Source organism: Chlorocebus sabaeus, chromosome 7 (assembly GCF_047675955.1).
Source record: "Chlorocebus sabaeus isolate Y175 chromosome 7, mChlSab1.0.hap1, whole genome shotgun sequence".
NCBI classification, from domain to species: Eukaryota; Metazoa; Chordata; class Mammalia; order Primates; family Cercopithecidae; genus Chlorocebus; species Chlorocebus sabaeus.
Window position 1 is genome coordinate 105108388 of NC_132910.1, and position 14210 is coordinate 105122597.

Sequence of the window (14210 nt, forward strand, 5' to 3'; positions counted from 1 at the left end):
TCGACTATAATCTTCAGTTTTTTTGAGAATTAAATGCCCAATTTCTGTATTTTTAAATTACCTGAATCTCTGTCCAGAGCTTCAACCCTGGTGACAAACTCCCCTGGATTTTGGTTTTCTTTCACTGAAGCTTCATACAGGTGCTGCTTAAACACTGGAGCTTCATCGTTTACATCAAGAACAGTAATTGTCAAAGTCTGGGATGAAGAAAGTGCTGGTGTGCCATCATCCAGTGCCAGAACAATCAGAATGTGCTGAGTTTTCATTTCATAATCCAAAGGACAGGTTGTAGTTAGTAAGCCTGTTTTGAAAACGGAAGAAAAGCAACATGTAATGAATATTCTTTAGAGAAGTCATGCTTACTCCACTTATATCTAACTTGTCTACCTAATACAAATTCAGAAGTCTTAACTGCTAAAATATGAACTGCATTAAACCATCTTTAAATGTATATACTATCTACAATTAAAAGCAAACATTTTTAGCCAGAAAAGTCATCTCAATTTAAATTATATCAAACAAAACAATTCAAGAATAATGTATGTTATGCATTTATCTCCTGAGAGGACTACATTAAAATTATCTAGCCTACATCTACCTCCTTTTTAAAAAATATCTAGGATACTAACTATATATATCTTCATGTCACATAATACATCACGTACAAAAGCAAGTTACAAAAATGTGGGTATGGCTATATTCTTTAAGACAGTTGATTTTTTGTTCAAGAGTTATGATCTCTTAATATTTATTCTCAGTTAACTGCATTTTTTTAAACAATAAAGAGCAGGCTGGGTGTAGTGGCTCAGGCTGGGTGTGGTGGCTCACACTTGTAATCCCAGCACTTTGGGAGGCCAAAGCAGGGGGATCACTTGAGGTTAGGCATTCAAGTCCAGTCTGGCCTACATGGTGAAACCCCGTCTCTACTAAAAACACAAAAAGTTAGCCAGACATGGCGATGGGCGCTTGTAATCTCAGTTTTTGGGAGGCTGCGGTAGGAGAATCACTGGAACCCAGGAGGCAGAAGCTGTAGTGAGCTGAGATCGCGCCACTGCACTCCAGCCCAGGTGGCAGAGCAAGACTCCATCTCAATTAAAAAAAAAAAAAAAAGCAAAGATGTTATAACTCAGACAATACACTTCACAAGTAAAACATGTCTCTAGCCCACTGCCACTGAAGCATGTAACCCATGTAAGTCAGATGTAATAAAGACTGGCACACAGATAGCCGTTATATGATTCCAATTATCACATTTTTCTTTTAGGATTACTGTTTGCTTCTCCCATTTTATAAGAATTTTTCATGAAATAATGAAAGAGGTTTACTGAATTCTATTTTACAAAATAATTTTTCAATAATTACTCATCACTTTATATTTCTCAGCCATAGCCACCAAAAAAAAAAAAAAAAAAAAAAAAACAACTCACTGTCTTCTTGTAAGAAATATGAGCTTTGTGAGAGAAAAAAATCCCATCTCATGTGAATGCATTTGGCAATTATCCTTTTATGTCTTCGAAAAACATCTCCATTGAAACAGTCACTGCAATTACTCAAGAGATTCATGATACCTATATTACCAAAACACAAGTCTAATTTTATCCATCCTTTTTAACAATCTGAAATATACCTTCCTTAGCCATCTTGGAACACATTCCAAGTATTACTGAAACAGGTCCTTGGAGAGCCTCAGCTCTGACAGATATCAGCAGCCTGTGTCTGGACTGTTTCTCTGTCAGTTGGGCATTTAGGTGGTGTCCACGCATGCCTCAGAATGAAACCATATGTACAGGATTTAATAAATATTTTGATGAAATTTTCTAACGGAATATAGCCAGACTATAATCATGACTTCCAAATCCTCCACATTTAATTCCATTCCAAATAATGTTTTTAACTAACAGTTGGGCCAAATGGTGTATATCTGAGATTTTTTTCCAAGGTTCATGTAGAAATAACTTTATTTTTTAGTGAATAAGATGAGAGTTTATTAATTTTTCAATATCCCCTGAAAATCAGGTAGAAGGAGGTTCATTTTGAAAGTCACAAGACTGAAAATTTGTACATTTACTCTTCCATCAAACTACATAAAAAACATATAGTAGATGTTATCTAGCAACATGGTGACAGCAAGACAAGTGAAGTTGAGAGTAAGTGACATTTCTGCAGAGTACCTGACAGTGAATAAATGCTTCTTCAAAAAAAGAAATGTTACAATTGATGTAAAAAGCAGGGGTCTTAATGTCCAAATGAATTCAGCCATAAAAAATATATATCATTTCCAATATTTACAAATACATATTTTTATAATCTCAAAGATAAATTTCCATACCAAAGTCTTTGAACAACGCTGTTGATCTGTCATACTGCTACCTGATTCACTATTGGTACTATATCCTACACTGCAAGGACTCACAAAGGGGGCAAAGAAGTTTTCTGTTGTATATTCAGCCCATAGTGTCTGTTAGCTACAGAGCATAGTTAATATTAACAAACAGGACCATTAAAGTTGGTTCGTCAAATACAAACTCTGTGTCTATTCTATATATATGTATAATGTATTTTATATATATCTCTCTCTAAGTTAAACAACAGAAGACAAAAATGTTTAAAGCATATGTTTCTTAAGAACCATCATTTTAAGAGAAGAAAATGAAAAAGGTAAACATAAGCAAGTGATGAGAGGGTTTAATTGAAAGTAGTAGAAAAAGAAATGAAAGGGATCCAAATCAGAAAGGAAGAAGTAAAATTATCCCTGTTTGTAGATTACATGATCTTATTTATAGAAACCCTAAAGACTGCATCAAAAAACTGTTACAACAAATAAATTCAGAAAAGGCAGGATACAAAAATCAACATTCAAAAATCAGTTGCATTTCTATACACCAACAAGGAACTATCTGAAAAGGAAATTAGAAAAACAATTCCAGAGGGGCAGAGCAAGATGGCTGAACAGGAACAGTTCCAGTCTCCAGCTCCCAGAGCGAGCGACACAGAAGATGGGTGATTTCTGCATTTTCAACTGAAGTACCGGGTTCATCTCACTAGGGAGTGTCCGACAATCGGTGCTGGTCAGCTGCTGCAGCCCGACCAGCGAGAGCTGAAGCAGGGTGAGGCATCCCCTCACCTGGGAAGCCGTGAGGGAGAAGAGAATCCCTTTTCCTAGCCAGGGGAACTGAGACACACAACACCTAGAAAATCGGGTAACTCCCACCCCAATACTGCGCTTTACCAAGGGTCTTAGCAAAGGGTACACCAGGCGATTATATACCACACCTGGCTAGGAGGGTCCCACGCCCCTGGAGCCTCCCTCATTGCTAGCACAGCAGTCTGCAATCTAACTGCAAGGCAGTAGCCGAGGCTGGGGGAGGGGCGCCCGCCCTTGCTGAGGCTTAAGTAGGTAAACAAAGCCACTAGGAAGCTGGAACTGGGTGGAGCCCACAGCAGCTCAAGGAGGCCTGCCTGTCTCTGTAGCCTCCACCTCTGCGGACAGGGCACAGCTAAACAAAAACAAAAACAAAAAAACAGCAGAAACCTCTGCAGATGCAAACGACCCTGTCTGACAGCTTTGAAGAGAGCAGTGGATCTCCCAACACGGAGGTTGAGATCTGAGAACGAACAGACTGCCTGCTCAAGTGGGTCCCTGACCCCTGAGTAGCCCAACTGGGAGACATCCCCCACTATGGGCAGACCGACACCCCACACCTCACACGGCGGGGTACACCCCTGAGATGAAGCTTCCAAAGCAAGAATCAGACAGGTACACTCGCTGTTCAGCAGTATTCTATCTTCTATAGCCTCTGCTGGTGATACCCAGGCAAACAGGGTCTGGAGTGGACCTTAAGCAATCTCCAACAGACCTACAGCTGAGGGTCCTGACTGTTAGAAGGAAAACTAACAAACAGGAAGGACACCCGCACCAAAACCCCATCAGTACGTCACCATCATCAAAGACCAGAGGCAGATAAAACCACAAAGATGGGGAAAAAGCAGGGCAGAAAAGCTGGAAATTCAAAAAATAAGAGCGCATCTCCCCCTCCAAAGGAATGCAGCTCATCACCAGCAACGGATCAAAGCTGGATGGAGAATGACTTTGACGAGTTGAGAGAAGAAGGCTTCAGTCCATCAAACTTCTCAGAGCTAAAGGAGGAATTACGTACCCACTGCAAATGAAACTAAAAATCTTGAAAAAAGAATGGAAGAATGGATAACTAGAATAATCAATGCAGAGAAGGCCATAAACAAACTGACAGAGATAAAAACCATGACATGAGAAATACGTGACAAATGCATAAGCTACAGTAACTGATTTGATCAACCGGAAGAAGGAGTACCAGAGATTGAAGATCAAATGAATGAAATGAAGTGAGAAGAGAAGTCTAAAGAAAAAAGAGGAAAAAGAAATGAACAAAGCCTTCAAGAAGTATGGGATTATGTGAAAAGACCAAATCTACGTCTGATTGGGGTGCCTGAAAGTGAGGGGGAAAATGGAACCAAGTTGGAAAACACTTTTCAGGATATCATCCAGGAGAACTTCCCCAACCTAGAAAGGCAGGCCAACATTCAAATTCAGGAAATACAGAGAATGCCACAAAGATACTCCTCGAGAAGAGCAACTTCAAGACACATAATTGTCAGATTCACAAAAGTCGAAATGAAGGAAAAACTGTTAAGGGCAGCCAGAGAGAAAGGTCGGGTTACCCACAAAGGGAAGCCCATCAGACTAACAGCAGATCCCTCGGCAGAAACTCTGCAAGCCAGAAGAGAGTGGGGGCCAATATTCAACATTCTTAAAGAAAAGAATTTTAAACCCAGAATTTCATATCCAGCCAAACTAAGTTTCATAAGTGAAGGAGAAATAAAATCCTTTACAGACAAGCAAATGCTTAGAGATTTTGTCCCCACCAGGCCTGCCTTACAAGAGACCCTGAAGGAAGCACTAAACATGGAAAGGAACAACAGGTACCAGCCACTGCAAAAACATGCCAAAATGTAAAGACCATTCATGTTAGGAAGAAACTGCATCAACTAACGAGCAAAATAACCAGTTAATATCATAATGACAGGATCAAGTTCACACATAACAATATTAACCTTAAATGTAAATGGACTAAATGGTCCAATTAAAAGACACAGACTGGCAAAGTGGATAAAAAGTCAAGACCCATCAATTTGCTGTATTCAGGAGACCCATCTCACATGCAGAGACACACATAGGCTCAAAATAAAGGGATAGAGGAAGATCTACCAAGCAAATGGAGAACAAAAAAAAGCAGGGGTTGCAATCCTAGTCTCTGATAAAACAGACCTTAAACCATCAAAGATCAAAAGAGACAAAGAAGGCCATTACATAATGGTAAAGGGATCAATTCAACAGGAAGAGCTAACTATCCTAAATATACATGCACCCAATACAGGAGCACCCAGATTCATAAAGCAAGTCCTTAGAGACTTACAAAGAGACTTAGACTCCCACACAATAATAATGGGAGACTTCAACACTCCACTGTCAACATTAGACAGATCAATGAGACACAAAGTTAACAAGGATATCCAGGAATTGAACTCATCTCTGCACCAAGTGGACCTAATAGACATCTACAGAACTCTCCACCCCAAATCAACAGAATATACATTCTTCTCAGCACCACATTGCACTTATTCCAAAATTGACCACATAATTGGAAGTAAAGCACTTCTCAGCAAATGTACAAGAACAGAAATTATAACAAACTGTCTCTCAGACCACAGTGCAATCAAACTAGAACTCAGGACTAAAAAACTCAATCAAGACTGCTCAACTGCATGGAAACTGAACAACCTGCTCCTGAATGACTACTGGGTACATAACAAAATGAAGGCAGAAATAAAGATGTTCTTTGAAACCAATGAGAACAAAGATACAACATACCAGAATCTCTGGGACACATTTAAAGCAGTGTGTAGAGGGAAATTTACAGCACTAAATGCCCACAAGAGAAAGCTGGAAAGATCTAAAATTGACACTCTAACATCACAATGAAAAGAACTAGAGAAGCAAGAGCAAACACATTCAAAAGCTAGCAGAAGACAAGAAATAACTAAGATCAGAGCAGAACTGAAGGAGATAGAGACACAAAAACCCTCCAAAAAATCAATGAATCCAGGAGTTGGTTTTTTGAAAAAATCAACAAAATTGATAGACCACTAGCAGCACTAATAAAGAAGAAAAGAGACAAGAATCAAATAGATGCAATAAAAAATGATAAAGGGGATATTACCACCCACCCCACAGAAATACAAACTACCATCAGAGAATACTATAAACACCTCTATGCAAATAAACTAGAAAATCTAGAAGAAATGGATAATTTCCTGGACACTTACACTCTTCCAAGACTAAACCAGGAAGAAGCCGAATCCCTGAATAGACCAATAGTAGGCTCTGAAATTGAGGCAATAATTAATAGTCTACCAACTAAAAAAAGTCCAGGACCAGATGGATTCACAGCTGAATTCTACCAGAGGTAAAAGGAGGAGCTGGTACCATTCCTTCTGAAACTATTCCAATCAATAGAAAAAGAGGGAATCCTCCCTAACTCATTTTATGAGGCCAATATCATCCTGATACCAAAGCCTGGCAGAGACACAACAAAAAAAGAGAATTTTAGACCAATATCCCTGATGAACATCGATGCAAAAATCCTCAATAAAATACTGGCAAACTGGATCCAGCAGCACATCAAAAAGATTATCCACCATGATCAAGTGGGCTTCATCCCTGGGATGCAAGGCTGGTTCAACATTTGCAAATCAATAAACGTAATCCAGCATATAAACAGAACTAAAGACAAAAACCACATGATTATCTCAATAGATGCAGAAAAGGCCTTTGACAAAATTCAACAGCCCTTCATGCTAAAAACTCTCAATTAATTTGGTATTGATGGAATGTATCTCAAAATAATAAGAGCTATTTATGACAAACCCACAGCCAATATCATACAGAATGGGCAAAAACTGGAAACATTCCCTTTGATAACTGGCACAAGACAAGATGCCCTCTCTCACCACTCCTATTCAACATAGTGTTGGAAGTTCTCGCTAGGGCAATCAGGCAAGAGAAAGAAATCAAGGGTATTCAGTTAGGAAAAGAAGTCAAATTGTCCCTGTTTGCAGATGACACGATTGTATATTTAGAAAACCCCATCATCTCAGCCCAAAATCTCCTTAAGCTGATAAGCAACTTCAGCAAAGTCTCAGGATACAAAATTAATGTGCAAAAATCACAAGCATTCTTATACACCAGTAACAGACAAACAGAGAGCCAAATCAGGAATGAACTTCCATTCACAATTGCTTCAAAGAGAATAAAATACCTAGGAATCCAACTTACAAGGGATGTGAAGGACCTCTTCAAGGAGAACTACAAACCACTGCTCAGTGAAATAAAAGAGGACACAAACAAATGCAAGAACATACCATGCTCATGGATAGGAAGAATCAATATTGTGAAAATGGCCATACTGCCCAAGGTAATTTATACATTCAATGCCATCCCCATCAAGCTACCAATGACTATCTTCACAGAATTGGAAAAAACTATTTTAAAGTTCATATGGAACCAAAAAAAGAGCCCGCATTGCTGAGACAATCCTAAGTCAAAAGAATGAAGCTGGAGGCATCATGCTACCTGACTTCAAACTATACTACAAGGCTACAGTAACCAAAACAGCATGGTACTGGTACCAAAACAGAGATATAGACCAATGGAACAGAACGGAGTCCTCAGAAATAATACCACACATCTACAGCCATCTGATCTTTGACAAACCTGACAAAAACAAGAAATGGGGAAAGGATTCCCTATTTAATAAATGGTGCTGGGAAAATTGGCTAGCCATAAGTAGAAAGCTGAAATCGGATCCTTTCCTTACTCCTTATACGAAAATTAATTCAAGATGGATTAGAGACTTAAATGTTAGACCCAAGACCATAAAAACCCTAGAAGAAAACCTAGGTAATACCATTCAGGACATAGGCATGGGCAAGGACTTCATGTCTAAAACACCAAAAGCAATGGCAACAAAAGCCAAAATTGACAAATGGGATCTAATTAAACTAAAGAGCTTCTGCACAGCAAAAGAAACTACCATCAGAGTGAACAGGCAACCTATAGAATGGGAGAAATTTTTTGCAATCTACTCGTCTAACAAAGGGCTAATATCCAGAACCTACAAAGAACTCAAACAAATTTACAAGAAAAAAAACAAACAACCCCATCAAAAAGTGGGCAAAGGATATGAACAGACATTTCTCAAAAGAAGACATTCATACAGCCAACAGACACATGAAAAAATGCTCATCATCACTCGTCATCAGAGAAATGCAAATCAAAACCACAATGAGATACCATCTCACACCAGTTAGAATGGCAATCATTAAAAAGTCAGGAAACAACAGGTGCTGGAGAGGATGTGGAGAAATAGGAACACTTTTACACTGTTGGTGGGATTGTAAACTAGATCAACCATTATGGAAAACAGTATGGCAATTCCTCAAGGATCTAGAACTAGAAGTACCATATGACCCAGCCATCCCATTACTGGGTATATACCCAAAGGATTATAAATCATGCTGCTATAAAGACACATGCACACGTATGTTCATTGCGGCACTATTCACAATAGCAAAGACTTGGAATCAACTCAAATGTCCATCAGTGACAGACTGGATTAAGAAAATGTGGCACATATACACCATGGAATACTATGCAGCCATAAAAAAGGATGAGTTTGTGTCCTTTGTAGGGACATGGATGCAGCTGGAAACCATCATTCTCAGCAAACTATCGCAAGAACAGAAAACCAAACACTGCATGTTCTCACTCATAGGTGGGAACTGAACAATGAGATCACTTGGACTCAGGAAGGGGAACATCACACACCGGGGCCTATCACGGGGATGGGGGAGGGGGGAGGGATTGCATTGAGAGTTATACCTGATGTAAATGACGAGTTGATGGGTGCTGACGAGTTGATGGGTGCAGCACACCAACATGGCACAAGTATACATAAGTAACAAACCTGCACATTATGCACATGTACCCTAGAACTTAAAGTATAATAATAATTTTTTTAAAAAAAGAAGAAGAAGAAAAAAGAAAAACAATTCCATTGACAATAGCACAAAAAGGAGTAAAATAAAACACTCAGGGATACAGCTAACTAAGGAGGTGAATATCTTGTATATTGAAAACCACAAAACAATGATGAAAGAAATTAAAGAAGATACAAATGGAAAGACATGTATGTTCATGGAGTGAAAGGTCTAATATTATTAAAATGTTCATACTACCCAAACTGATCTACAGATTCAATGCAATCTCTACCAAAATCTCAGTGGTATTTGTTGCAGAAATAGAAAAAAATAATATGACAATTCAAATGGAATCTCAAAGAATCCCAAATAGTCAAAATAATCTTGAGGAAGAACAAAGCTGAAGGTATCACACTTCCTGGCTTTGATATATTACAAAGCTGTCATAATCAAAACAGTATGGTATTGGCATAGGACAAACATTTAGGCCAATGGAACAGTGTAGAGAGCCCAGAAATAAATCCACCTGTATATAGTCAATTGACCTTGAACAAAGTTTCCAATAACACACATTAGAAAAAGGCTAATCTCTTCAACAAATGGTGTGGGGAAACTGGATATCCACATGCAAAAGAATGAAGTTGTATCTTTATTTTACACCATACAAAAATAATACAAAATAAAATGGATTAAAGACTTCAATGTAATACCTGAAACTATAAAGGTCCTAGAAGGAAACACAGAGGGGAAAGCTTTGTGACTTGAGTGTTGGCAATTATTTCATGGGCAGACAACAAAAACACAGACTACAAATCAAAAATAAACAAGGGTGACTACATACAATTAAGAAGCTTCTGCACAGCAAAGAAAAAGGCAACCTATAGAATGGAAGAAAGTATTTGTAAACCAACTATCTGATGAGGGGTTAATATCCAGAATATATATTTAAAAACTCCTACAACTAAACATAAAAAAACCAAATAACCTAATTTTAAAATGAACAAATGACTTGAATAGAAACATCTCCAAAAAAGACATACAATGGCTAATAGGTATATGAAAAAATGCTCAATGTCACAAATTTTTGAGAAATGCAAGTCAAAACCACAATGAGATATCACTCATACCTGTTAGGATGGCTATCATTAAAAAAAAAAAAAAGACAACAAGTATTGGGGAGGGAGTAGAGAACTTGGAACCCTTGTACGCTGTTGGTGAGAATTCAACATGTTACAGCCACTATGGAAAATAGCATGGATGTTCCTCCAAAAATAAAAATAGTACTACCATATGGCCCAGCAACTCCACTTTTGGATATTTATACAAAAGAATTGAAATCAGGATCTTGAAGAGAGAGTAGCATGCCCATGTTTACTGCAGCACCATCCACAATAGCTAAGATGCGGAAACAACCTAAAAATGTTAATCGGAAGATGAATGGATAAAGAAAATGTGGTATGTGCATACAATTGAAGACAACTCAGCCTTAGAAAGACATTCTGCAAGATGTGACAGTATGGATAAATCTTGAGGACATTTTGCTAGGTAAAATAAACCGGTCACAAAAAGACAAAACCCCATTATTAAATTTACATGAAGTATCTAAAATAGTCTAATTCATGGAATCAAAGAGTGCTGGTTGTCAGAGGTTGGATGGAAGGGAAAATGGGAGATACTAAAGTTTCAGTTAAGCAAGGTGAACAATCTCTTAGATATATGCTGTGCAACATTCAACCCATAGTCAACAACAATGTATTGTACACTTAAAACTTTGTCAGGAGGGTGGGGCTCATGTTTTCTTACCACAATAAAATACAATATTTTTTAAAGTGACATACAGGCACTGTACCTGATGACTCATCTAGCATAAACACCATATTTTCATTTCCTGAGAGGATGCTGTACGTTATTTTTCCATTCCTTCCTTCATCTGGATCGTGAGCAATTATATGGTGCACCAAGGAGCCCACTGTGACATCCTCTTTGACATGGGCAATGGAGAAAGACACAAAAGTGGGGTTGTGGTCATTTACATCCAAAATCACTATTTGTGCTGTCAGTGATCTCAGACGCCGGTCTGTCACATTCACAGCCTGATCAGACGCTGTTACTGTCAGGGTGACAGTTGGAATGCTCTCTCTGTCAAGAGGGGACACAGTGACTAGTGTGCCAAATGAGGGGTGGATGAGAAATGGATTCATGCCAGGGTTGTGGGATTCAATGTAGTATTGTATTCTACTGTTCAAAAAACTGCCATCACCATCTTTGGCATTGAAGACATACACCAGGGTTCCTATGGGAACATTCTCCTCTATGCTGATCACAATGAACTCATCCTGGAAAGAAGGGGAATGGTCATTCTGATCTTCCACATCAATACTAAGGAAGACTGTGCTACTTAGGGCAAGATTTTTGCTGTGGTCTGTAGTAATCACTCTGAAAAGATAATGAGATGTCGTCTCATAATCAAGTTCCTTAGAAAGAAACAACTCTCCGGTTGAGCTGTCTATTTCAAAGTGTCCATTCTTATCATCTGCAACAATACTAAAATGTAACTTTCCATTATAATGTTGTTGAAGGTGATCAGGTGACTTTATCAAGCTCATTATTTTTGCAGGCTTCAAATTTTCTGGCATAACTAAATGTCTAATATTCTGAGACATGATTGCTCTCCCTTTGGATAGTGGGATCACCTGAAATACGAATAAAAGAGATATTAATTTGGGGTATTTTTAAAACAGTTTGGTCAACACATGTAATAATATTATTTTGAAAGCAATTTCCTTCCATGTATGTGATCATATGTTAATGAGTGAGAAAAATGTCGGTTTTATATTATATAATTCCAGTATGTCTCAGAAGATCAAAGACTGCTAATATTTAGAGATAAGAGCTATAGAATTTTCTATTTCCCAGTTTGCTGTATTGTGTGAAAAGACAGTTTGGTAAAGCCATGCTATAGTTAAGCTGAACTGTAGCCTTGTGGATTCTTCAATGGGAATGCAGGATAGCTAGTTCTCCAAATTATTTTAAATACTACAGATCAGTCTAGCCATAATGACAACATCTGTGTACCTTTAAGTATCATATGTCTTTGTTTGTCTAAAACAAGAAACTGGAGGTATGACCATGTATATTTTTCTCTTAACCCACATATCCTTAAGCAGTAAAGAATATAATTTGGAAACAGAGTTCTTGTGGATATATATCCTTGGTTATTGTATATACCTGTATTAATATTTCTGATTATCACATGCATGCCCAAAGAAACTAACTATATGCACAGTCATCTTCTTTTTGAGTGGTTGGTGTAATTTTTTTCCTATTATGGAGACTTCCCACAACTTGTTTGCCCATTATGATTCAAGTAAAGCCTTAAAATATGAATCTGAAGTTACTTTTCCAAATTTAAAAAAATTACAAAAAACTATGTCATTTATTATATGGCCATTTGTTTATATACAAGTTTCTCCTGCAAATTTACCAGGTCCTTGATATTAGGAATAACTACAAGAAAAGATACCTTTTGTCCATTATAAACAAAGCAACATAAATGCCAAGTGATGATTATCTTGTCAAGAACTGTACAAAGCTAAGTTGCAAAATAATTTGGATCTAAATCATTTCTCTAGTGATAGCAAAAAGCTAAGAATGCTATGTGCAATGCCATCTTAAAACAGTATTCATGTCACATACATACATATTCACATACATACATATTACATGTATCTTCACTCTATAAACTTGTAATAAAAGTCAAATGAAATATGTAGATGTCCTTCCATATTTTATGGTGATGACATTACCTGAATATTAAGAACTGCCTGTCCTTGAAGAGGAGGCACTCCCTGGTCAGTGGCAATGACAGTCATTCTGTAAGAAGGTCTATAATCATATGAAAGTACTGTGGTTGTTCTTATTTCACCACTGTTGGCATCAATCTTAAAGTGCTCAGAACTATCTTCTATACACACATAAGAAAATTAAGAAATGAATGTTAATTGACAATGCAGAAAACAGAGAATCAATTAATCCAATATATTGATCATTTGAAAGATTTATTTGCTTTAAATTCTATGAGAGTATGAACACAAAAATGACACTAAAAATACACAAGAAACATCAGTTTTTAAAAAGTTTTATTATGGAAAATGTCAAGCATATAAAAAAGTGAATAAAATAGTATAATAAACTTTCATGAGTCCATCACCTAGCTTCAACAATGATCAACTCATGGCCAATCTTATTTCATATACTCCCCATGTATTTACTTCTCTTCTCCCATTTTTTTGAAGTAAGTTCCAGAAATCATATTATTTCTTCTGTATATATTTCAAAATGCATCTCTAAAAAATAAGAAATACTTTTAACACAATCACAATACCATATTATACCTCAAAAATTAATAATGATTCACTAACATCACCAAATATCTGGTAAGTTTTCAAATTTTCAATCATCCCATAAATACTCCTTATTTTCTTGTTTGTTTACATTAAGATCAAAATAAAGTCCATATATTGCATATTTCTTCAATCTATGGATTCCTGCCACGCATCTCTTTATCTGTTCTTGTAATTCATTCGTTGAATAAACTGGACCTTGTATCCTGACATTTTCCATGATCTAGATCTAGATTTGCTGTTGCATCTCCAACATGTAGCATAATATATTCCTCTATTCTGTGTTTTCCTTAAATTCGGAGGTAGATCTAGGGAACTGACAAGATTCAGGTCAGGTTTGATTTTTTTTTTTGGAAGACTACTTCACAAATAGTGTTTTTCCCTTCAGAGGCATAGGTCTAGCTGCCTTAAAAATAAATAAATAAAAATAAAAACAAAACAACAATGAGGTCTCTCTCTGTCACCCAGGCTAGAGCGCAATTGTGCCATGATAGCTCACTGCAGCCTGGAGTTCATGGTCGCAAGTAATCCTCACACCTTGGCTTCCCAAACAGCTGGGACTAAGGGCATGGGCCAAAAGCTTGTTGTTTTTGATGTTGGCCCCCAACTGATGCACAACCTAGATCCATTAATTATTCTTTAAGTATTGTGAAGTATAATACAAGTTGACATCCCAAATCCAAAAATATGAGATCCAAAATATTCCAAAATTCAAAACTTTTTGAGTACTGA

General features: G+C 37.3%; 1 protein-coding gene across 1 annotated transcript in view; it reads right to left on the reverse strand.

Annotated features, from left to right (window-relative positions):
• The window catches only part of DCHS2 (dachsous cadherin-related 2), a 272591-nt gene that overhangs the window by 89960 nt on the left and 168421 nt on the right, over positions 1 to 14210 (reverse strand). Inside the window, 3 exon segments of the mRNA XM_073017685.1 lie at positions 62 to 301; positions 10925 to 11768; positions 12882 to 13039. Of these exon segments, the coding sequence (XP_072873786.1) occupies positions 62 to 301; positions 10925 to 11768; positions 12882 to 13039 (1242 nt within the window).